Raw genomic sequence first — 26,219 nt, forward strand, 5'->3', positions numbered from 1 at the left:
AAACATCCTCAAAGAAATTCCCAGAATAATGTTTGACCAACTATCTGGGCACCTGATGGCCCAGACAAGTTGACATATAAAATTAACTATCATACCTCCTAATTTTGATAGTAATGTCTCCAATTATCTCTCCATACATACTACTAAACTCTCCAAACAAAATTTTTAAAATTTCTATGTAAAGTTTAAAAACTGCTTGCCATAGCACCTATAAAGAACAAGAAAAGGTACGGCAAGACCCAATAAAAATGATGAGTATGAAATATTTTAAAAGACTGCTCCCTATGTTTTTTAAAATTAGCATAGTGGGGCTTCCCTGGTGGCGCAGTGGTTGGGAGTCCGCCTGCCGATGCAGGGGACACGGGTTCGTGCCCCGGTCCGGGAAGATCCCACATGCCGTGGAGCGGCTGGGCCCGTGAGCCATAGCCGCTGAGCCTGTGCGTCCGGAGCCTGTGCTCCGCAATGGGAGAGGCCACAGCAGTGAGAGGCCCGCATACCGCAAAAAAAAAAAAAAAAAAATTAGCATAATGCATGTCAAACCAAAGATCCTCTATTTCTTCACAGTTTGCCCTTACTTGAAATGTTCCATCATTTAAAAAAAAATTTTTATTGCAGTATAGTTGCTTTACAATGTTGTGTTAGTTTTTGCTGTGCAGTAAACTGAATCAGTTATACATATACATATATCCACTCTTTTTTAGATTTCCTTCCCATTTAGGTCACCACAGATCACTGAGTAGCGCTCCCTGTGCTAAACAGTAGGTTCTCATTAGTTGTCTATTTTATACATAGTAGTGTATATGTGTCAATCCCAATCTCATCATTTCTAAAATAGTTTGTTTTGAAGTTGAATATCAATATTATATCTGAGTTTTAAGAAAAATTTATTTAGAAATCTGTTTAGTAACTGAATTATTTAGAATTTACTTAAAATCAGGTTGAAGTTGTAAATCAATATATATTTTTTTCTTTAAATAACTTTGGGAAAGCATCTTTTCTGGTCTCTCTATTTATTTGACAAAATCAATTTTACTCATATAGTTAAATTTCTAAAGGTTTATTTTCAAAGAATAAAATTAAAAACTGTGAAAGCAGCATCTGTCAATTTAAAAATTGATATCAATTAAAATTTGCTACAGATGTTTAACACTTTGGTAACATGGTCTAACTCTTACTGTAAACAAAAACGGTTGCAGGGGGGTGGGCAGTGGAAAGTTAAAGGAGGTATCTATTTTACTACCAATGAATTCCCACGAAGGCAAAAGAGAGGGACAAATAACAAGTGCTTCATTTATCCTTCTTATCTTAATTTTACAACAAGCCCATAACCAGCAGATGGCTGAGTTACAATCTTATGAAAAATCTTTGAAAGATACATTCACTAACTCTTCAAGTCCTCTATGGCAATTGTTCCAACAGCTGATCATCAGCAATTACTTGGGAGGCTTTTGAAAAATGGACAGTCCTAGGTTCTACTCAAATACGGGTCTGAGAGTCTATATTTTTAAAAAGCTACTGATAAATGGAATATTTATAAATGGAATGGAATATTTATAAATGGAATATTTCCTGCCGTATCGATAAACAAAGGATGTCTCAGTCATCAACGATTGCAACCATCCAACGTGAGCCGGTGAGCCCTGAGGAAACTCAGGGCTGAAAAGAATACCTGCCATCTAGCAGCCATCAGACTGCAGCCACTCCCTGCGGTGAGCCCTGAGGAAACTCAGGATGTGAAAATACAGGATACCAGCCCCAGAGAGCTGAGGTTCACATCAAAGGAATGATTTCAACGAGCCCAGACTCTGGCATCTTCCCATACACAGAAAAGATCTAAATTCCTTAACTTGAGATATCTGGTTTTCTTTCATTAACAATAATCTTTTAACGTCCCCGACTACCTGCCCTTTGTTGCAAAACTCCTAATTTATCCAGGCTCCTACCCTCGCCTCCTCAGAGCAGTTTCTCAGAGTTATCTGAAACGCTGTCTCCCGGGCTGCAGTGCTCATTTTGCCCCAAATAAAACTTACCTCGTAACTCTCACCTTGTGCAATTTTTTAAGTCAACACTATCCAAGTAAGTATGGTAATCAAGCTCTCAAAATCACCGTTCTGAGGTACAATCTAGAGCCTGATACAATATTCACATGGTAAATGTTTCTCAGATAAATTGAAAAAAGTTAATTTTTATTTCCCATTTCACAGTTACTGAAGCTAAAGGGAAAAAAATTATTTTTCTTAAATCAGAAGTTACAAAAATGATATTTCAACAAATTAGTAGAAACTAAATATGGACATCTCAGCTTTAAAAAAATATTTGGTGTTGAATCTTACTCTTTTGACTAGATATAATTCAAGTGATACACCTTCCTAGGTACAATATTAAATAAACCCGCATGGTCACTCTTTGGAACTGCCGTCAGTTTCTGCTATTAAAATACATGTATTCTCCGTTCTATTCCTTAAGACTCTGTAGTTATCTCTGGTTAGCTAACTTATTTATGCCAAGGTGCTAAATGAGTCATCCCTTACCTTTCCCCATGGTGACTGCATTAAAAAGAAACAAGTGAAAATTTGTGTATCTAAGTGTGTGCCCACACACATGCACTCACACACACACACACACACACAACACGACAATAGAAGGGTCTTTCAGTGGCCCATATCTCAAATTATACTACACAGACTAGTATCTTCTTCACAAATTTAAGGTGACCTCTGACACACAATGGAGATGAAACTGTAATTATTATATCCTATTTTAGCCTATTTTAACCTTCTCAATTCCACATCTCTACCAGAAAGAGAAATAAATAAAGGAAAGAGGGCCTAAAACATTTGGCTTTTACTGAAGTTGCAGTGAAGAAACAGAATGACTGGCGAAGAAAAGGGAAAAAACTGAGTAAGAAAAGAAAGAAGTAAAATAATAGACAAATAGAATTAATCATTAGTAATTTGCCCCTATTTCAATCAGCATTATCAATTTTTAATAAATATGTATTTAATCAATATACTACATACCTGTAAGACTGCATCCTCACTAAGAACAGGCATCATCTGATTTTTATTCAGTTGCTCTTGTGGATCCTCTCTGAGTTTGAATCCAAGTTGAATCTCTGGAGTGCCTAGAATGAAATATAATCATAAATCATTTGCAATAGTTTTATTGCTCTGCTTTAACAATGACCCAAGGATTTTATAGACACTGCAAAATGTCATTAAAAATCATCTTGTACGGGACTTCCCTGGTGGTGCAGTGGTTAAGAATCCGCCTGCAAATGCAGGGGACACAGGTTTGAGCCCTGGTCTGGGAGGGTCCCACATGCCGCAGAGCAACTAAGCCCATGCGCCACAACTACTGAGCCTGTGCTCCAGAGCCCGCGTGCCACAACTACTGAAGCCCGCACGCCTAGAGACCGTGCCTTGCAACAAGAGAAGGCACGACAAAGAGAAGCTTGCACACCACAAGAGTAGCCCTTGCTAGCCGCAACTAGAGAAAGTCTGTGCACAGAAATAGAGACCCAACGCAGCCAAAAATAAATAAATAAATTTTAAAAATCATTTTGTAAATCATAATTTCCTAACTGCCACTTTTATGTGTCAAGGTTTTTAAATTTAAGAAGAAACGTATACACAATGCTGAATGAAATAATACTTGATATTTCTTTGTCCCAGGATGAATGAATGCAAAGGATATATAAAGAAAATTGTACAGACTTAAACCCTGCTAGAAAGAACACTTTCTTTTTTCATTTTAAGTCATTTTTTAAAACTCATAATGCTAATATATTATTCAAGAAGAGTCAGAATTTTCAAGATGGCAAATTTAGCCCATATTTAACTTTTCTTCCCTTCCAAGTTCCCAAAAAGAATCCAAAGAAATTAGTTTTAAAAAAAAATCTGAAGCAGCAATGTGAAAAAGGAAATATAAAATAAAAAATACATATAAAATAAAAAATATAGAAGATGGGAATGGATTAGAGGGAAACCAAACTCTGGTTAGCAGCTTGTCACTCATCATAGGAAAAAGAGGGGCTCCCTCAGAAGTAACCAGTATATGGAATTCTTCCATCAGAATCCCAGAAAACCACCTAGCTCAGAGCAAATCCCACAGACAAAATATGAAGGAGGGTAAGCTGGAAGCTCACAGTGGCTGAAGTCTCATACTATTTGTACCAAAGAGCTTGCTGTTTGTACCAAAGAAGCTTAGGATGTATGCTGCAAGCCAACTACTCTGTGTAGGAGAATATGTTCCCTCCAAGATATGGAAATGTATTAAAATCTAAGGCTGGTAAAATAATGTAGTGATGGCACAGAAGTAGAAATAATCAAATATATCAGTGAAACAAAACAAAAAGTGGGAAACAGACCTATAATATATTTGGGAATTTAATATATAACAATAATGGTATTTTAAACAGTGGCAACAAGATGACATTCAATAAATAATACTGGGGCAATTAGTTAATCATTTGAAAAAAATGAAGTTAGAGACCTACCCTACCTACCCTCCATATGCTAAATTATTCTAAAAATATTAAAGACATAACAGTAAAAACAATAAATATAATACATGGAAAAAAAGATAAAGAAAATATTTTTATGGTCTTGAGATAGGTAAAATATTTCTAAGTTTGAAAAAAGAAACCTTGAAAGAAAAGACTGACAGATTTTATTATATAAAAATTTTTAATTTCTGTACTACAAAACATATCACGAATAACATTAAATAATAACTAGGAAACTGGATAAAACTATTTACAACGTACATACGACAAAGTTTTGCTATCTTTAATATATAAAATGCTCTTATAAATTAACAATAAAACGAGAATAAGAGACATTAAGGCAATTCACACACACAAAAAAACTATAAATGGTCAATATTAAAACATGCCTAGCCTTGGTATTCTTCAAAAATGCAAATTAAAATAATCAGATATGTTTTATTCACCAGTTTGGCAAAGATTGCATATGTTCTGTGTTGGACCTAGAGGGAAAAAGTCATCTATTTTAGGGGGCAATATATGTCAAGGTCTGACATGTGCTCATCCTTTAAAGCAAATCTAACTTTAGCTAGTTACTCTAAGGAAATAATCAGAAAAGTAGGCAAAGATATAATACTGAGAAACATCAAACATAATCAAATCATTAAATGGTACATTCATACAATGGAATAAAAGCAGCAATTTAACAGGCTGAGGTAGGTCAATATAACAAAGAAATAATACATGTAGTACAATACTAATTATGAAAAAAGATATATATATTGGTATGCAAAAGTCTAGAAAGAAACACAAATACTAAACACTGCCAATTGCTGGGAGTGGAATTACAGGGAAGAGAAGGGGATGGGATCTTTCACTTTCTGCATTATATAATTTTACATTTAAAAAATATTTTATACTTTTAAAAATTGGCAAAAATAATTAAGGTCTATCCATTTGGGGAAGCGAAGGGAAGGGAAGGGAAGGGAAAAAACTTGGTTGGAATATTGAAACAGATCTCTAACTTCTTCCTAGTGTCATTTTATATATCATAAGAACACATTCTGGAGACCAATATTACACACTATCCCTTCCAATTACATGTAGGAAAAACTACTCCAAGAAGCTGTAATTTGCCGCTGGGGTATCAGGTGAGAGGAAGTACAGTGAAGACTTTGTGAACTACAGTGGGCTTGAGCTACGCAGGTCCACTTAAACAAGGATTTTTTTTTTCATAGACATATATTTGGCCCTCCATATCCATGGGTATGGCGTCCACAGATTCCACCAACCACAGACCATATCGTGTACTATGCTTACAATCTGCGGCTGGTGGAATTTGTGGATGTGCAATCCACAGATAGGGACGGCCAACTATGGGACTTGAGAATCTGAGGATCTGGGTGTATACAGGGGTTCCTGGAATCAATCCTCCATCGATACCAAGGGACAAGTGTATACACACAAGAAGATTTTCATGATGTTTAGGAGATTTTCCTTCCATTCTACACCTATTTCCAGACATCCTCCAATAAAAAATGGCTCACAGGAAGAAATCATAAAAGGAAATAACCTACAATTTGAACAGCTACTGCAGAATTGATCTTTTTGAACTGTAACAATTAGTGATAGATTTTTCCAGAAGTGCTTAAATTGATCTAGAAGTGGACTTAGGAGGTTTGGAGAATTTGTAAGTGAAAGGCTCTTTTTAAAAATATATATACCAAGGATATTTGTACCTTAATTTTAGTCAGAAAGAATCACACTGATTATTATAAAGTATTATTTACTTTTGCAAATAGGAAAGTTCAGGGTTAAGCAGGAAATTCTGGGGTGGAGAATTGCTATTCGAGTGCCACTTCCACAACTCAGTAGCCCTCTCTAAGAGTCTTAAACATCTTCCAGAAGTTACAATCCCCATTGCTATCCTTATAAAATAACAGATTTTAAGGTCTATTACAGATGCCTGTAAGAAACTAACTCCGCGTAAAGAGTTAAAGAATAAGACTAAATATAAAAGGAGAAGTTAATGGAATAATAATACTTGGAAAATTAAAGGAACTACTTAGAGAAAAGAATTATTTCTCACCTTTGCATGTTCTACTTTTAGCAGGATGGAGACTGAACTCAGATCTAAGAGATGTGTCTTCCTTAAAAATCAACCTTTCAAACATAAGAAAAGAAGGTACAGATGTTATGATGTTTCCTAAACAAAGACTAACAAATCAACTGTCATCTTTTAGAAAATTTTTTCCAGCTTTATCGAGATATAATTGACATACAACATTGTGCAAGTTTAAGGTGTATAATATGATGATATATTGCATAAACTGCAAAATGATTAAGTGGATAAACTTTTAACATGGTTCAATGTAAACTACTCATAAAAATTATAATTTATTTGTTAAAATTCTTAGTTATACCACTATTAATATTCTATATCAAAATTTTTTTTCAGAAATGTAGCCTTTAATTTAAAACTTATCCAAGATGAAAAATAAAGACATATTCATGTGGTCATGTTCATTTTAATAAATATTCTGCTATTTTTGTATATTTTGGAGTAAGGGACAAATATCAATATAGTTTTTGAACAGAAGTGAAATGAGATTATTTGAAGGACCAGTGCTGTTGGGTTTTTTCCTTCACCTTTCTCTATACCACAGAGAATTTCAGATTAAAATCCCAGGGTTAAATCTGAGTGTATATTTTCAGAACATACAATTACAGAACTTTAACTTTTGGATTCACTTCTTACTATGCTCTTGGCAGCACCAAGGTAAAGAGAGAAGACAGTCCTTATTCTCAAGAAGCTTCAAATCTGGTGAGGGATACAAATAGCAATGATATAGCACAGTGAGTATGCTACTAGGCAGGCCTAAGTATTTATTTCTTCTGCTTAAAAAACCTTTACAGAATGAAAAAACAGGCAAAGGACTTGAATAGACATTTCTCCAAAGAGAATATACAAATAGCCAGTAAGTACATGAAAAGATGCTCAACAATACTAAACATTAGGGAAATGTAAATCAAAACCACAATGAGGTACCACTTCACACCAACCAAAAAACAGAAAATAACAAGTGTGGCAAGGATATAGAGAAACTGGAATTCTTGTACTTTCTACTGGAAATGTAAAATGGTACAGCCACTGTGAAAAAGTTTGGTGGTTCCTCAAAAATTAGACATAGAACTACCATTTGATCCATTAATTCCATTTCTGGGTATGTACACAAAATAACTGAAAGCAGGGACCTAACTTGTACACCCATGTTCATAGAAACATTATTCACAATAGCTAAAAGGTGGAATCGACAAGTATCCATCGACAGATGAGTGGATAAACAAAATGTGTACAGACATACAGTGGAATATTTTTCAGCCTTAAAAAAGAAGGAACTACTGATACATGCTACAACATGGATAGACCTTAGAGACATCATACTAAGTGAAATAAGCCAGACACAAAAGAACAAAAATGGTATAATTCCATTTACATGAGGTATCTAGAGGAGTCAGATTCCTAGAAAGTAGAATGGTAGTTGCCAGAGGCTGAAGGCATGAAAGAATGAGGAGCTATTATTTAAAGGTACACAGAGTGTCAGCCTGGGAAGATGAAAAAATTCTGGCGATAACTAGTAGTGATGGTTGTACAACAATATGAATATACTTAATGCTATTGAATTATACACTTAAAAATGGTTAAAATGCTAAATTCTATGTTATATATATCTTACCACAATAAAAAAAAATGTTTTAAAATCTTGCCAGAATCCAAGAATGTAACAATGTACTAAGGCATAAATATATGATTTGGAACTAGGGGCTTTTTGGTTTATTTACTTATTCATTTTGCTTTTTACTTTTTTTATGGAAAATTACAAACATCAACAAGTAATAGAGACCATAGTATACTCATCGTCTAGGTGCAACAATTATCAGTACACAGCCAATCTTGCGTCCTCTATGATCCCTCTGCCATCCTCTCTACCCCCTGCGAGTCTCCCACTGGATTATTTTTAAAGCAAATCCTGGACATCTTATTTCACTTTATCTGGAAATATTTCAGTATTCAACTTGAAAAGATAAGGGCTCTTCAAACGTAACCGTAATAATCACACCTTTAAAAAAACAGCCAAAATTTCATACCTAAAAAGAAGTCAATAATTCCTTAATATTATTACATTTACAGTCTGTAGTAAGCAGCCACTATAATGGCTCCTGGTATTTATGCCCTTGTATATGGTACTTATCCTTGAGTACGGACTGGATCCAGTGACTCTTCTAACAAACAAAATACAGCAAATAGGTTGAGATGTTCCTTCTGAGATTAGGTTACAAAAAGATAGTGGCTTCCATCTTACTCTCTTATTCTCTTGCTTCTTCCCTCTCATGGAAGCCAGCTTGCCATGTTGTGAAAGCCATTTGCAGAAGCCTATGTAGCAAGAAACTAAGGGAGGCCCCCAGTCAACAGTCAGAGAGGAGCTAAGGACTCAGTTCAATAGCCAGAGAAGGAACTGAATCTTACAGCCACCATTTGGGAAGAAGATCTTTCTCATGAAGCCTTGAGATAAATGCAGCCTTCTGAGTCCTTGAAGCTGATGATCCAGTTAAACCACTCCTGGATTTCTGAACCACAGAAACTACACAGTATGTGTATTGTTTTAAGATGCTAGTAAGTTTTGGAGTAAGCTGTTACACAGCAATGTAAACTAATAAACAGATTGTAGTCAGATTTCCCTGTCTCTTTTTACAGTTGTTTTGTTCATATCAGGCTCCAAACAAGATGCACACATTGCATTTGGTTGTATGTCTCTTAAGTCTCTTTTAAAATCTATAAGTTATCCCCTTCCCTGCCCCGTACAATTTATTTGTTGAAGAAACTGAGTTGTTTTTCCTATAGAGTCTCCCACATTTTGGATTTGAAGACTGCATGTCATTTAACATGTTCCTCCGTCCTGTATATTTCCTGTAAACTGGTTATTATACATAGAGGTTTGATCTGATTCGAGTTCAGTCTGGGGAGGCACTGTGTGTACTTCCTACAGGAGATAACAAAGAATGTGCTGAGAAAGGCAGTCTTGTGCATACAGTCTTTCAACCCCTGCTAGGCCTTGGGTCTGGAACACCTTCTTACTAAAAGATAAGAGTCCTCCCAGCCTGTACTAGACTTACCACCTTATATGGGAACCCCTTTCCCTGTATAGACTCAGTGTGTACTCCTTCGTTCTGTTTAAACGTGTGTGTCATATGGTACCTGGCCAACCCCACTGCTCTGTCTATCCTCTGTGGGGAAAGGATGAAGTCCTTCGTTCTGTGGCACAAGAGGGGTGTGGGCAGGCCAATGGCCCTGCATCAGCTGCAGAGAGTGACTGCTGGCCACGGGGGACTGATGCCCACTACTGAAGCTAATCTTGCTCTGTCTCTTCTCTTCTCTCCATTTAACAGTTTTAAGAATAGTACTTGGCACCATTCTGTTTTAATCATTGGAAGAGCCCCTATTTGCCATATATCCTGACCAAAAAATGTTGCTTTCTTTAGCTAATTTAATGTGATTATTAATTCTTTGTCTCCTTGTATTTTGCTATTTTTCCCTTCTGCAACTGTATCCTTTAAAACAGGTATTTTCCATCTAGACAATTCACATGAAAATAGTGCTAGCCTATCTTAAGGGAAAGAATTAACACTCATCTTGCAGGGTAATTATGTTCAATTAGCCTTTTACTATATGCACTTATAATGTTCAGAGGACATGATTTGACCTGAACATATACCTAAATCCAGGTAATAATGAACTATCTTATAAGGTGGTTCTGTTTAAATGTATTGAACAGGATTAGTTTGCAGTATATCCCTTAATGTTATTGAGCAGTTCACATTTACGGGAGGCTGGGACAGAAATTAAGGATTGGTAAAAGGTTCTCAGGGCACATATAAGAAAAATGAATCCTGCCTCTTAGTAAACAAATCACAAGCAAACAAAACCTCACTAATCAGCAACTTAAATTCTTACAGATTAGTAGCAACACTTACCAAGCCAAAAAAGGGGCTGGATGCATTTTACAGTTTCAAGAGGGCTAGGACCAAGTCCAGGTCCTCAGAGTACTTTTCAGGCACAGTTAACACCTGGCATCCTCATTCTTTGAAAGCCTTGCTTTATCTAATCCCAGTGGTCATCAAACCCCTTCTCAGATCTTAGCAAAAACACCTTAATAGCTGCAACATTTAAGGATTATTTATGTATAACATTTTGCCTGTTGGGGGTCTCTGCTCTACTAGGACCTGTGCTCCTCATTCCAGTCAAAGTAGAGAGCTTGTGCATGAAAAACAGAATAAACTGCGTGTAAGTAAGCAAAGAAGATGGGTGAGAGGGAAGCAATGGTATTCAGCTCCAGCAATGCTTAGACTTTGTATTTCCATACAATAAAAATAAAACTAATTTTTAACCTTGAGCTATGAGATCTGAAAGAATGATGTTTCTATGGCACTGCAGAGAAGCATTTAAAAATGAATTAGGGGGGAAAAAAAAGATTGGTCAGTCAAGATAGAGTAAGCCATCTATAGCCTAGTTCTCCACTCATTACAACTAAAAACTCTGGTAGATGGGACTTCCCTGGTGACGCAGGGGTTAAGACTCCATGCTCCCAATGCAGGGGGCCCGGGTTTGATCCCTGGTCAGGGAACTAGATCCCACATGCATGCCACAACTAAGAGTTCGCATGCCACAACTAAGAGTTCCCATGCCACAACTAAGGAGCCCGTGTGCTGCAACTAAGGAGCCAGTGAGCTTCAACTAAGGAGCCCACCTGCCACTAAGGAGCTCACCTGCCACAACTAAGGAGCCCATGTGCCACAAATAAGGAGCCTGCGAGCCGCAACTAGAGGAGCCTGCCTGCTGCAACTAAGACCCAGTGCTACCAAATAAATAAATAAATAAATATTAAAAAAAAAAGACAGTGCCATCTATTAAAAAAATAAAAATAAAAACTCTGGTAGAATTTTTTTTAACAGCTACCTGAGCAATCTGAAAAGTAAATAATAGCAGGTAAACTGGGGACTGAAATTGAAATCTAAATAACAACTCTGGAGTAGGTGAGTCTCATGGTTTGCTTGGTTTTTTTGTTTTGTTTTTTGCTCTTTTTTTCTTTTTCTTGTCTCCAGCTTTGATCCTAGGCCTAAACCTAGAAGTGTACAGTGGACACAGACAGCAAAAACTCCAGAAGAAACCTCTCCTACCTTTATCCAGAGAACTAGGGAAAGGGATCCCTGAATGCCGGAAGGTGTGGGGGGAATGTGCCTGAGTTTTCTTGTTTTTTCTCTTTAGCTTCAGAGCTATACTGCTACCAATCATGGTAGCTTGGGCACTTAAAACTTAAGAGAAAACCTGTCTCTCTTCTACTAGAGGAACCATACTCCCAAGAGTATGAAAAGAACCTTTTTTATTTTCTTCTCTTTTTCTTTCACTTTGCCCTGAAGGTAGCCCCAACTGCAGGGAACTACTCTACAGCGAGAAGGCTAACACTGAAAGAAATCCATCTTTCTGGTCAAACGAATCAACATGTGGGCATGGGGAGGGAAGGGTGCATGAGAATCCTGGAGAAAAGAGAGCAGGAAGGGGAATCACCTACTTCTGTATATGATCCAACATAAGTGTGAGGCTCAACCCTGAGCTGTCCACATGCAGAGCAGATTCAGAAAAGTGTAACAAAGGCTTAGAGAACTGAACTATGATATTAACTACTGTCCAAATTCCAGATTAATCCCTGAGTGGTACATGAGTGAGACAGACTCAAACAGTAAAGTAAAGGCTTTACTCAAATAGTAAAGGCTTTGAAAATTGGACTGATGTAACTACCACCCACAGAAGGCAAAACAGAACATGCAGTCAGAACCTAATCAGATTGACTGCCTGTTACAACAAACAAAAATCAACTCCCTCTAGAGGATTTTAACAGGAACAAGAGTCCAAAACATAACATTCAAAATATACAGGATATAATCCAGAATTACTCAACGTGCAAAGAAAAGGAAAATCTGACTAATTCTTGAGAGAAAAAATAACAGATGCCAATGCCCCAACCTCCCAAGCCCAGATGCTGGAATTACAAGACAAAGACCTTAAAGCAGCTATTATAATAATTCTCTATTACATAAAGGTGAACATTTATCAATGGATGAAAACAATGAAGTTCTCAGCAGAGAAATAAAAACTGTAAAAGAGAATCTGATGGAAATTTTAGGAGATATAATATCTGAAATTAAAAATTCACTGGATGGTCTCAACAACAGAATGGAGATGAGACAGGAAAAACTAAGTGAATCTTAAGATAAAGCAATAGAAATTATACAGTCTGAAGAACTAAGAGAGAAAAAGAAATTATTAGAGCCTCAAGGATCTGGAGACTGTCAAAAGGTCTACCATTCATGTCATTTAAAACCCCTGAAAGAGGGCTTCCCTGGTGGCGCAGTGGTTGAGAGTCCGCCTGCCGATGCAGGGGATGCGGGTTCGTGCCCCGGTCTGGGAAGATCCCACATGCTGCAGAGCAGCTGGGCCCGTGAGCCATGGCCGCTGAGCCTGTGCGTTCGGAGCCTATGCTCCACAATGGGAGAGGCTACAACAGTGAGAGGCCCGCGTACCACAAAAAAACAAACAACAACAACAACAAAAACCCCAGAAAGAGAGGATGAAAAGATTGGTACATAAAAATATATATGAAGATATCATGACAGAAAACTTCCAAAGTTTGGTGAAAGATATGTTTATAGATTCAAGAAGCAGTGAACCCCAAACAGGAAAAACACAAATAAAATCATTACCAGAAACATCATAATCAAACTGCTGAAAACGAAAGACAGTGAGGGAAATGAAAGCAGACAGATTAAAAAAGATGATATATCACACAAACGGAAATAGTGATTTAAATGGGGAGGGAGGGGCTTGACTACAAGGGACAGGGCAGCCCGAAGGAGTTTTTTTTTTTTTTTTTTTTGGCATAACAGAACTGTTCTGGATCTTGAGTGTAGTGGTTGTTATAAGACTCCAGGTACCAGTCAAAATGGTCCCTGTACACCAATAAGAGCAAATATTACTGTTTCTGTATATAAAAGAGCCAAAAATCTGGATATCATCCTTTACTGCTGCCCTGCCCTCATCCTCCATATCTCATCAATCACCATCTGCAGCTAAATTTACTTTCTAAAGGCTTCTCAGATTTGTCCTTTTCCCTCTATTCCCACTGTTTCTGCCTAGTTGAGCTCTCATCATCCCAGTCTGTTACTACTTTGATCCCAAAGCTAACCCCTATAGCCTTGCTTTGCAAAAGGTGATCCCCGATCTAATAGTACCAACTTTAACCTGGACGCTTGCTAGAAATGCAGAATCTCAAACCCCAGCCTAGAACTCCTGAGTTGGAATCCACCTTGTAACAGGATTCTGAAGTGATTTATAAGAAATTCATAACTTTCATTAAAATTTGCAAAGCCCAGGCTTCCCTGGTGGCACAGTGGTTGAGAGTCCGCCTGCCGATGCAGGGGACACGGGTTTGTGCCCCGGTCCGGGAAGATCCCACATGCCACGGAGCGGCTGGGCCTGTGAGCCATGGCCTCTGAGCCTACGCGTCCGGAGCCTGTGCTCCGCAACGGGAGAGGCCACAGAAGTGAGAGGCCCGCGTACCGCAAAAAAAAAAAAAAAAAATTTTCAAAGCCCTAGTCTAGGGCATGCCTGAGTGAATGAAAATCTGATTATGCTGCTCCTCCACTTAACATCTTACAAGCTCCCTACCAGGACACACACAGGCTATAAGAGGCCTCATGTGACCTTAGTGTACCTTTCTCTCCAGGCTCATCTTTCACTACACCCATCTCCCCATTTAACACTTCAGTAACACCCAACTGTTTGCACATTCCAACACACATAACACAATGCTATGTCCCACCACTACACCTTTACCCATGCATGCAACTGCATGAAAACCTCCTTGGCCTGAAAACCTCCTCTCCTTCATCTGACAAATTCCGACCCACCTTCAAAACTCTACCCAGAAGTCAACCCTGGCAAACTCTGATGACCACCTAGGTTGAGGTAAGCATCCCTCTGGGCTCCTAAACCAGCCTGGGCATCCTTCCTACTCTAACTTCCCACATTACATTGAAATTATCTGTTTACGTCTTTCCAGGCCTGTAGGTTTCTCAGAGTCAGCGGCCTCATCTCTTTTATCTTCTCCCTGTGTCCAGCACAGGGAACTAGATATGTTCTGATGAACGGAACTACCATCTTCCCTTGATTCTTATAAAACTATCCGTTTCCAGTTTGGTAGTAACCAGTTCCCCCGTCACACATTCTCTTCCTGAGAGAAAGTATACTAACCGTCTCCTGGACCTGAGCTACGAGTCGCTAGAAGCAAAATGCACTTGAGGAGTTTAGACCCAAGACTGTTTTGCCTAAGCAAAAAAAGCCCCAGGCTAAGAAAGAAGGCTTTTTAAAAATGTCAGAAAGCCACCTGCTATACAGGTCATTCGGTTCTAAGTTGGGGAAAGGTTGGGAGGCAGTTGCGGTCTTCTTTACGAAATTCTGAGCTCAGGCCTAGCTGCCCCATAAGGCCCTACTCCCGCCCGCACGCAGACGTTCGGCTGGTAACAATTTCTCCTCAACCCTCAGAGGGCCACCCGCCGCCAGAACCCAGGCCCAGAGGCGGTCACCTTTTCCAAGGCAACTCCTCTTCTTCCTGGTCGCTCTCCGTCACCGATGCCTCGATCACCGTTTCATCACTGTCCCAGTATGGGGCCTGGGCACCTTCCTCCATATCCGCCTCACACTCCAAGTCTTTTTTATCCTCTTTCTCTAACTCCTCCATTCCCCCCAAAAATAAAAAATAAAAATAAAAAAATTTTTAAATTTGCTCTGAGGGCCAGGAGAAATTGTAAATTCAGAACAAAACTGGCGGCGGGAGCCCGGTGCGCCACGCGAGCACACACCGCGGGGTCGGAGGGCGTCGTGGGGAAGGCGGGCCAGCGCGGAGGCCTGACCCCACGCCGCCGGCAGGGGGAGCCGCGCGCCGCTCGTCTGACCCGCGCGCCGTACGTCGGCCCCGCCCGACCCCGCTCCGGTGGCCGGAAGTGGCCCGAAGTGGCCGGGCGCGCGCCCGCGGGCCCAGGGTTTCCCGGCGGTCTGGGGCGTGGCCGGCTACCATACCCGCCTTCCGCACTTTTGCTTTGTGGCTGGGCGATTGGGGGGCGTCTAGAGCTGCGGCCGCGGGGATCGGAGAGGAAGCGTTGCACCAGACGGACTGGAGGCCGAGCCCGCCTAACGCTATACCGGCAGCGAGGGAGAGCTGGGTCACGTGCCGTGCAGCTCATCTCGGGCTTGTGAGACGCAGACCCGGAAAGAACTGTCAGCTCTGCTAGACTTTTCTGAATCCAGAATGTGGTCTTAGCCCCGAAGAGTGTTTTTGAGTCCTCCAAGTGCTGCCTTTCTCCTTAATCCCTTTGACATCCCTTCCCCAAGAGTCCCCCTGAGGTAAGCAAAACAAAAATGTTAATCAGAAGTTTTTAGATGATCCAACTTCTTTGTTTTATATTTCTGTTTTTTCCTCAACTCTTTGGTTATGCTGGAATACAGATTGTGTTGGAAAGGCAGGTTAAATGCCTTGTATTTTCCCTTTATTACTTTTTATAATAATATTGGTGCCTAGCAGCCTCCCACAGTAACCAATTATTATTTTTAAATGAAGTGACTACATTCTTATATATTTGATTTCAGTCTCTTTGCAAGTTTTTAATTCAGACTCATTCGAAACAAAGCCAAGTGAGCTCCACCTCCCAAGTGAGAGGAAGATTCCAATAAGACAGACCCTTTCTGCATAGCAAGTTTTTAGTACTCACTTCGGAATCTACAGGGTCCAAGCACATATGGGGTCTTTAATGGTTTGTCAAATAAATGAAAGAAACTAGGGTTTTCTGACTCCTCAATTTACTGTCCTTTTCAGTACATGAAGTGGCTTTGCCATACTTACTATTATTTTACTACTTTTTAAAATTTTTATTTTGTATTGGAGTAGAGTTGATTAACAATGTTAGTTTCAGGTGTACAGCAAAGTGATTCAGTTATACATATGCATGTATCTGTTCTTTTTCAAATTCTTTTCCCATTTATGTTATTACAGAGTATTGAGCAGAGTTCCCTGTGCACTTTACTATTTAGACCATAGTTAAGCCACTGCTGTTTAAAACACTTGGTTCGTGGTTGTCTTTTAAACTTACTTGATTCTGGGTGTGGAGAAAAGGAAACCCTCCTACAACTGTTGATGGGAATGTAAATTGGTGCAGCCACTATGGGAAACAGTGTGAAGGTTCCTTAAAAAACTAAAACTAGAGCTACCATATGATCCAATAGTCCCACTCCTGGGCATATATCTGGAAAAGACAAAAACTCTAATTTAAAAAGAGTCATGGACCCCAATGTTCATAGCAGCACTATTTATAATAGCCAAGACATGGAAGCAACTGAAGTGTCCATCCACAGATAAATGGATAAAGATGTGGTGTATATATATATACGATGGAATATTACTCAGTCATAAAGACTGAAGTATTGCCATTTGCAGCATCATGGATAGACCTAAAAAATATCCCACTAAGTGAAGTAAGTCAGACAGAGAAAGACAAAAATTATGTATCACTTATATGTGGAAAAATAATACAAATGAATTTATTTACAAAACAGAAACAGACTCATAGACATAGAAAACAAACACGGTTACCAAAGGGGAGGGGGGGGTAAATTAGGATTATAGGATTAACAGATACACACTATGATATATAAAATAGATAAACAACAAGGATTTACTGTATAGCACGAGGAACTATATTCAATATCCTGTAATAACCTACAATGGAAAAGAACCTGAAAAACATATATATATATGTATAACTGAATCACTCTGCTGTACACCTGAAACTAACACAATATTATAAATCAACTATACTTCAATAAAAATAAAATAACCTACAGTTAATATACAAAAAAATAAACTTATTTGAATATTCCTCACCTCAACTCTATAAACGAGGCAGAACAGTAATAAATATGCAAAGAACTATACCTCTTTGTGTTTTTTACACCTCTCCACCTATATATCCTCCATGTTTAAAACAGTCCTAAATTCCCAGGTAAAAGGCTGATGGGGAATTTTGTAACAGGTAGATCAGGCTGACAACATTACATCCACTGATAATCTTAACATATCACTAATAGTGAGATAACCAAATATGCTCCTCCAGGCATGATACAATAGGAATAAATGGTGCTACCTATGAAGTATTCTAAGCCCCCACAAAAGTTAAAAACCTGAATCTAATCAAGACTCTAGATCTAACTATCAGTTATTTATATGAGGGGGGAAGGTGGAAAAGCAGAGAAATGTGTTAACACCAGGAAGATAAAATTAACCAAATCTAGAATGTGGGAAATTCAATAGGACAAATGACCTGGTTTCTTTCAACAGTTTAATATCATGGGGTAAAAAAAGAGAGAATGGGAACTCTTTTAGATTTAAAGAGTCCTAAGAATAGGGGAGAAATTCAAGTAGTTAAAAAGGAAAATTGATTGCTTGTTAATATAAATACTAACACATAGTGAATTAGTCAGAAAACCTTGAGAAGAGCATTATACTTTTTAAACCAACAAATATCTGTAAAAAATTAAAGAATATGAGGCAGAATACAATTAAGTTAGATTATATCAAAATTTGAATCTTTGAGGAATAATATTGTATAGTAAATTTATAAAATGAAACCAAGTAATCCTTCAGAACTATAATTAAATTTTCATTGCTTGATTTCCATTTAGGCTTTAAGTCTTTCGAGAAAAAGTTCTATTTGGGAATTCTTTACTTGTTTTAAAGGTGAATTAAAAGTAGAAGGCCGGCTTTGCCACCTCAGATTTTCATTAGGCAGGAAAATTCCAAAATCATACCAATAGCATATATGCTATACCACAAATGCTCGTGAGGCTCAGTGCCCTGAAGTAGGGCTGGGAATTAGGGCCCTTCCCTTACTGGCCTCGCCTTCTAATGGATGAGGCAGACAACAAACAAGTACATAAATAAATGAGATAATTCAGAGAGTGATGTGTGCCTGAAAGAAATAAAGAGGCTGCTGATTAGAGAACATGGTCAGAGATCACCTCTCTGAATAGATGACATTTGAAGAATGAACATAAGTGCACAGGCCCTGAGACATCCCAGGAGGCTTGTGTGCCGGAAGCTGGGGAGTCAGAGGAGAGTGGTGTGAGATGACTCAGGCACTAAGCAGGAAGTGGAGTATGTACAAGGTGTACTATAATGAGACTTGTTTGGAAGTGTGGATTTTGAAAAAGAAGTCTCAGGATTTTTGTGGTTACACAATATATTTGGCTTTTATAATTTAAATTTTTTCCTGCCTATATAGCTTCATAGCATTTCCATTCTATCCAGGTTACTTTAGATCCCAGAACTGTAAGAGATGAGACTTTCACGGAAGATTTGCTTGATCATAAATATAACACAACATGAATATCTAAGAGAGTAAACCCACTTTTCACCTTATTACTTTATTTCCCCCCAAAATAAAGGAATATAAAGTACTTCACTGAGTATTTTATGATGAGTATTTTAAAATGCATTTTCCAAAAATAACATTCATTTTCTCAAAGATTTGGATTAAAAAAAAAAAGATTGCCATCCATCAACCCAAATTATTTGCATGGTCTTTAGCACAAATAAGAACTATTTTGTGAATTTAGAAATGAATGAGAATATGCATGTAATCCGAAAAATCAGTATATGTGAGACCCTTTCTCAAAAACTGCAAAATGTGGGAAAACACAGAGACAGGTTTACACAGGATTAGGTGTTGGTTCAATACCTAAATTTGTTTTGCAGTCATCGTTATAGTTGATTCACTTGTGTAGGAATATGCTGACCCAACTCCTACAGGCTGTGTCCTTTCTTAGTGCAGAATTTAATATAGAAGCTCAATTTTACTTTAAAATGGCATACATAAAATAGATATGAAAATAATTCAAAAAGTTAAAAGTACTATGAAATTTAAGGTAGTAGCCTAATAAGCAATTAATATTTCATTTTAAAAAACCCTCTGAAGAATAATTAGTAGCATGTGTTATTCTGGTGATTGACAGAAAGATATATTACAATGAAGCCCATAAAATCAGCAAAGGATGATTGCAAAAACTTGGCATTTCAAAAATGAGAATCAGAGGACTAGGCATGCCTAGTGGTAACTTATAACAACCCTCCCTGACCCATTGCCCCGGGATGCCTACAAGACGTTGCTATTCTGTGTGATCTCTAAAATCATAATTATTCATTGTTTAGCTCTATTAGATCATGAGTAATATATTTCTTTAGAATTGAAAATGCAAAATGACCTAGTTAGGGGGCAACAGTTATAAACTGATCATCTGTCTCAGAAGGAGAAATACATTACAACATTTTATAATTTATGATGACATGAAAAAAGCAACAGATGTTAAACATGATTATCAGGGTTTTGTAAGGATTCTTAAATTATTTTCCCCCTAAAAACACAGTATAATGTTGGTATAAAAAATTGGCAATCAAAGTGACAGATAAAGTCATGATAGGCTGTCAAAGAATTAGAAACGCAAATGCAACAGCCTGGTGAAAATGACACTGATTTTGTCAACTAGTTTTGACAAGTTCAGAAGATTCCAACAGTAATTTTGAAAAGTTAGAGACACCCTAAATGTCCATCAATTGGGGATTATCAGTGGAATACTATGTTGTCATTAAGAAGAATGAAAAGCAGATATATACATAGACATGTATAGCTTCTCATAGTATACTATTTACAGAATAAAGCAAGGAGCTGAACAGTGACAGCTCTGGAATTTCATATAGGAAAGGTGTCAAGGTGATAATCTTTTTGAAGTGAGAGCTATGAAACTTCAACAAAGGTTGTGTTTGAATAGCAAACACAGTTGTCACTTAGCTGCTTACACAGCAAATTCACACCTTTATCTTAGAGTGTATGTTTATTTGGGGTTGTTTAGGGGGATTGAGGAAATAAGAGGTTATCAAGCATACCAAGCCACCCCCTGACTCTGCTACTGAAGAACTGTATAATCTGTTTTTTATTGCTTCTCTTCATTAAGGAATAATTTGCATATAATGACATATATAGACCTTAATGTTCAGTTCAATGTGTGGTGGATTTTTTTTTTAAAAAAGTTTCTGTATTTCTTACACCAGCATACACAACCTACAGGAGGAAAATCGGAGTTGTAAGTGGAAAAACGGTAATCTTAAAAGCTCAAATCTTAAAAGTATAATTTACATAAATGATTAATACATAAAAAATAATAAATTTTAGTTGATTTTTGGACTCACGAAATTGCCAAATTTACATATGGTAATGGGATATTCTTTGTGTGTAACTGAAACAGTCATGTAAACTAGTTTAGACTAATGTATTAGCAGGTCTGCCAAAGTAGAAAGACACAAAAATGCCAGCCATGAAAGGTTAATCAGAATTTTGATGTAGTAAAATGATGCAGTTCAATGGTTTTGAATACACACACACACACACACACACACACACACTCAGGTAACCACTGCTTAAGACAGGATTAAGAATATTTCCATTGCTTCTTCCCTTTCCTCAATACCTACCCCCAAGCAAACACTTTCTGATTTCTATCATGTAGTTTTTCTAGCACCACAGAGTAGCCTTTCATGTAAATGGAATCATATTGTATGTATCTTTTTAAACTGGATTCTTTTAGTAGGTTTAATGTTTTTAAGGTTCACCGATGTGCTTTATATCAATGCATTCCTCTTTATTGCTGAGTACTATTACACTGTATGAACATACCAAATTTGTTTAGTCCATTCACCTATTGACAAACATTTATTTCCACTTTGGAGGCTATTATAGAGAGGCTGCTAGTAATATTCTCACTGAAGTCTTTTTGTGGATGTATGTTTTCATTTCTCTTAGGTAAATACCTAAGAGTACAATTGCTGGGGTACATGGTGGGTATATGTTTAACTTTATAAGAAACTGCCTTTCTATACTCCTACCAGCCATGTATGAAAGCTCCCTTTGCTCCATATCTTCACCAACATTTGACAGTCAATCTCCTATTTATTACCCATTCTGGTGGGTGTGAAATAGTATCTCATTGTGGTTTTAATTTGCATTTCCCTAATGGCTAAGGACACTAAGCACCTTCTATGTGCTTTTTGACTGTTTGTACCTTTTGTAGTTTCTATGCAAATTTTTTGCCCACTTGTCAATTGGGCTGTTTGTATTTTTATTGTTGGTTTGTAGGAGTCCTTTACACAGTCTGGACATGAAGCCTTTGTCAGATTTATGCATCATGAATACTTTTTACTTGTCTCTGGCTTGCCTATTCAATTTTTTTTCTTTTTTTGAATTTTATTTTTTTTAATACAGCAGGTTCTGATTAATTATCTATTTTATGCATATTAGTGTATACATGTCAATCCCAATCTCCCAGTTCATCCCACCACCACCACTCCCCGCCCCCCACCCCCCGCTTTCCCCCCTTGGGTCCATACGTTTGTTCTCTATATCTGTGTCTCTATTTCTGCCTTGCAAACCGGTTCATCTGTACCATTTTTCTAGAATTCCACATATATGAGTTAATATATAATATTTGTTTTTCTCTTTCTGACTTGCTTCACTCTGTATGACAGTCTCTAGGTGATCCACATCTCTACAAATGACCCAATTTCATTCCATTTTATGGATGAGTAATATTCCATTGTATATATGTACCACATCTTCCTTATCATTCATCTGTTGATTGGCATTTAGGTTGCTTCCCAGACCTGGCTATTGTAAATAGTGCTGCAGTGAACATTGGTGTGCATGTGTCTTTTTGAATTATGGTTTTCTCTGGGTATATGCCTAGTAGTGGGATTGCTGGGTCATATAGTAATTCTATTTTTAGTTTTTTAAGGAACCTCCATACTGTTCTCCACAGTGGCTGTATCAACTTACATTCCCACCGATGGTGCAAGAGGGTTCCCTTTTCTCCACACCCTCTCCAGCATTAGTTGTTTATAGATTTTCTGATGATGGCCATTCTGACCGGTGTGAGGTGCTACCTCATTGTAGTTTTGATTTGCATTTCTCTAATAATTAGTGAGCACATGAGCAGCTTTTCATGTGCCTCTTGGCCATCTGTATGTTTCTTTGGAGAAATGTCTATTTAGGCCTTCTGCCTAATTTTTGATTGGGTTGTTTGTGTTTTAATATTGAGCTGCATGAGCTGTTTATATATTTTGGAGATTAATCCTTTCTCCATTGATTTGTTGCCAAATATTTTCTCCCATTCTGAGGGTTGTCTTATCATCTTGTTTATAGTTTCCTTTGCTGTGCGAAAGCTTTTAAGTTTCATTAGGTCCCATTTGTTTATTTTTGTTTTTATTTACATTACTCTAGGAGGTGGGTCAAAAAAGATCTTGCTGGATTTATGTCAAAGAGTGTTCTTCCTATATTTTCCTCTAAGAGTTTTATAGTGTCTGGTCTTACATTTTGGTCTTTAATCCATTTTGAGTTTATTTTTGTGTATGGTGTTAGGGAGTATTCTAATTTCATTCTTTTACATGTAGCTGTCCAGCTTTCCCAGCACCACTTATTGAAGAGACTGTCTTTTCTCCATTGTATATCCTTGTCTCCTTTGTCATAGATTAGTTGACCATAGGTGCGTGGGTTTATCTCTGGGCTTTCTATCCTGTTCCATTGCTCTACATTTCTGTTTTTGTGCCAGTACCATATTGTCTTGATTACGGTAGCTTTGTAGTATAGTCTGAAGTCAGGGAGTCTGATTCTTCCAGCTCCGTTTTTTTCCCTCAAGATTGCTTTGGCTATTCAGGGTCTTTTGTGTCTCCATACAAATTTTAAAATTTTTTATTCTAGCTCTGTAAAAAATGCCATTGGTAATTTGATGGGGATTGCATTGTATCTGTAGATTGGGTAGTATAGTCATTTTCACAATACTGATTCTTCCAATCCAAGTACATGGTATATCTCTCCATCTGTTTGTGTCATCTTTGATTTCTTTGATCAGTGACTTATAGCTTTCTGAGTACAGGTCTTTTACCTCCTTAGGTAGGTTTATTCCTAGGTATTTTAATTTTTTTGTTGCAATGGTGAATGGGGTTGTTTCCGTAATTTCTCTTTCTGATCTTTTGTTGTTAGTGTATAGGAATGCAAGAGATTTTTGTGCATTAATGTGTCCTGCTACTTTACAAAATTCATTGATTAGCTCTAGTAGTTTTCTGGTGGCATCTTTAGGATTATCTATGTATAGGTATCATGTCATCTGCAAACAGTGACAGTTTTACTTCTTTTCCAATTTGTATTCCTTATTTTTCTTTTTCTTCTATGATTGCCATGAATAAGACTTCCAAAACTATGTTGAATAAGAGTGGCGAGAGTGGACATCCTTGTCTTGATTCTGATCTTAGAGGAAATGCTTTCAACTTTTCACCATTGAGAGTGACGTTTGCTGTGGGTTTGTCGTATATGGCCTTTATTATGATGAGGGAGGTTCCCTCTGTGCCCACTTTCTGGAGAGTTTTTGTCCTAAATGGGTTTTGAATTTTGTCAAAACCTTTTTCTGCATCTACTGAGATGATCATATGGTTTTTATTCTTCAATTTGTTAATATGGTGTATCACACTGATTGACCTGTGTATATTCAAGAATCCTTGCATCCCTGGATAAATCCCCCTTGATCATGGTGTATGATCCTTTTAATATGTTGTTGGATTCTGTTTGCTTGTATTTTGTTGAGGATTTTTGCATCTATATTCATCAGTGATATTGCTCTGTAATTTTCTTTTTTTGTAGTATCTTTGTCTGGTTTTGGTATCAGGGTGATGGTGGCCTCGTAGAATGAGTTTGGGAATGCTCCTCCCTCTGCTATATTTTGGAAGAGTGTGAGAAGGATAGGTGTTAGTGCTTCTCTAAATGTTTCATAGAATTCACCTGTGAAGCTGTCTGTTCCTGGACTTTTGTTTGTTGGAAGATCTGTAATCACAGTTTCAACTTCATTACTTGTGATTTGTCTCTTCATATTTTCTATTTCTTCCTGTTTCTGTCTTGGAAGGTTATCCCTTTATAAGAATTTGTCCATTTCTTCCAGGTTGTCCATTTTATTGGCATAGAGTTGCTTGTAGTAGTCTCTTAGGATGCTTTGTATTTCTGTGGTGTCTGTTGTAACTTCTCCTTTTTCATTTCTGATTTTATTGATTTGAGTCCTCTCCCTCTTTTTCTTGATGAGTCTGGCTAATGGTTTATCAATTTTGTTTATTTTCTCAAAGAATCAGCTTTTAGTTTTATTGATCTTTGCTATTGTTTTCTTTGATTCTATTTCATTTATCTCTGCTCTGATCTTTATGATTTCTTTCCTTCTACTAACTTTGGGTTTTGTTTGTTCTTCTTTCTCTAAGGTTCCTTTAGGTGTAAGGTTAGATTGTGTATTTGAGATTTTTCTTCTTTCTTGAGGTAGGATTGTGTAGCTATAAACTTCCCTCTTAGAACTGCTTTTGCTGCATCCCATAGGTTTTGGATCGTCGTGTTTTCATTGTCATCTGTCTCTAAGTATTTTTTAATTTCCTCTTTGATTTCTTCAGTGATCTCTTGGTTATTTAGTAACGTATTGTTTAGCCTCCATGTGCTTGTGTTTTTAACTTTTTTTTCTCTGTAATTCATTTCTAATCTCATAGTGTTGTGGTCAGAAAAGATGCTTGATATGATTTCAAGTTTCTTAAATTTACTGAGGCTTGATTTGTGACCCAAGATGTGACCTTTCCTGGAGAATGTTCCGTGTGCACTTGAGAAGAGAGTGTAATCTGCTGTTTTGGGATGGAATGTCCTATAAATATCAATTAAATCTATCTAGTCTATTGTGTCATTTAAAGCTTTTGTTTCCTTATTAATCTTCTGTCTGGATGACCTGTCCATTGGTGTAAGTGAGGTGTTAAAGTCCCCCACTATTATTGTGTTACAGTCGATTTCCTCTTTTATAGCTGTTAGCATTTGCCTTATGTATGAGATGCTCCTATCTTGGGTGCATATATATTTATAATTGTTATGTCTTCTTCTTGGATTGATCCCTTGATTATTATGTAGTGTCCTTCCTTGTCTCATGTAACATTCTATATTTTAAAGTCTATTTTATCTGATATGAGAATTGCTACTCCAGCTTTCTTTTGATTTACATTTGCATGGAATATCTTTTTCCAACCCCTCACTTTCAGTCTGTATGTGTCCCTAGGTCTGAAGTGGTCTCTTGTAGACAGCATATATATGGGTCTTGTTTTTGTATCCATTCAGTGAGCCTGTGTCTTTTAGTTGGAGCATTTAATCCATTGACATTTAAGGTAATTATCAATAAGTATGTTCCTATTACCATTTTCTTAATTGCTTTGGGTTTTTTTTTTTGTAAGTCCTTTTCTACTCTTGTGTTTCCCACTTAGAGAAGTTCCTTTAGCATTTGTTGTAGAGCTGGTTTGGTGGCACTGAATTCTCTTCGCTTTTGCTTGTCTGTAAAGCTTTTGATTTCTCCGTCGAATCTGAATGTGATCCTTGCTGGGTAGAGTAATCTTGGTTGTAGGTTCTTCACTTTCATCACTTTAAATATATCATGCCACTCCCTCCTGGCTTGTAGAGTTTCTGC

At 37.5% G+C, this 26,219-nt stretch overlaps 2 protein-coding genes across 4 annotated transcripts in view; one reads left to right on the plus strand and one right to left on the minus strand.

Moving 5' to 3' along the window:
- ANKRD31 (ankyrin repeat domain 31) overlaps nucleotides 1-16,065 on the minus strand; it is a 127,609-nt gene extending 111,544 nt beyond the window's left edge. Inside the window, exons 1-3 of one of the 3 annotated variants that reach the window (XM_022594713.2) lie at nucleotides 15,185-16,065; nucleotides 6,576-6,649; nucleotides 3,021-3,124 (exon numbers count right to left, since the gene is read on the minus strand). In XM_022594713.2, the coding sequence (XP_022450421.2) occupies nucleotides 3,021-3,124; nucleotides 6,576-6,649; nucleotides 15,185-15,339 (333 nt within the window). In that variant the 5' untranslated portion in view covers nucleotides 15,340-16,065. The remainder of the gene's footprint in view (nucleotides 1-3,020; nucleotides 3,125-6,575; nucleotides 6,650-15,184) is intronic. The other 2 variants (XM_022594678.2, XM_022594698.2) reach the window with 2 other exon arrangements.
- The window catches only part of HMGCR (3-hydroxy-3-methylglutaryl-CoA reductase), a 53,236-nt gene continuing 42,667 nt past the window's right edge, over nucleotides 15,651-26,219 (plus strand). Inside the window, exon 1 of the mRNA XM_022594783.3 lies at nucleotides 15,651-16,001. The gene's annotated coding sequence lies outside the window, so the exon portion shown is untranslated. The remainder of the gene's footprint in view (nucleotides 16,002-26,219) is intronic.

Source organism: Delphinapterus leucas, chromosome 3 (genome assembly GCF_059928025.1).
Source record: "Delphinapterus leucas isolate spDelLeu-1000000601 "Yukka" chromosome 3, BTC_Dleu_Yukka2, whole genome shotgun sequence".
In the NCBI taxonomy this organism is placed as follows: Eukaryota; Metazoa; Chordata; class Mammalia; order Artiodactyla; family Monodontidae; genus Delphinapterus; species Delphinapterus leucas.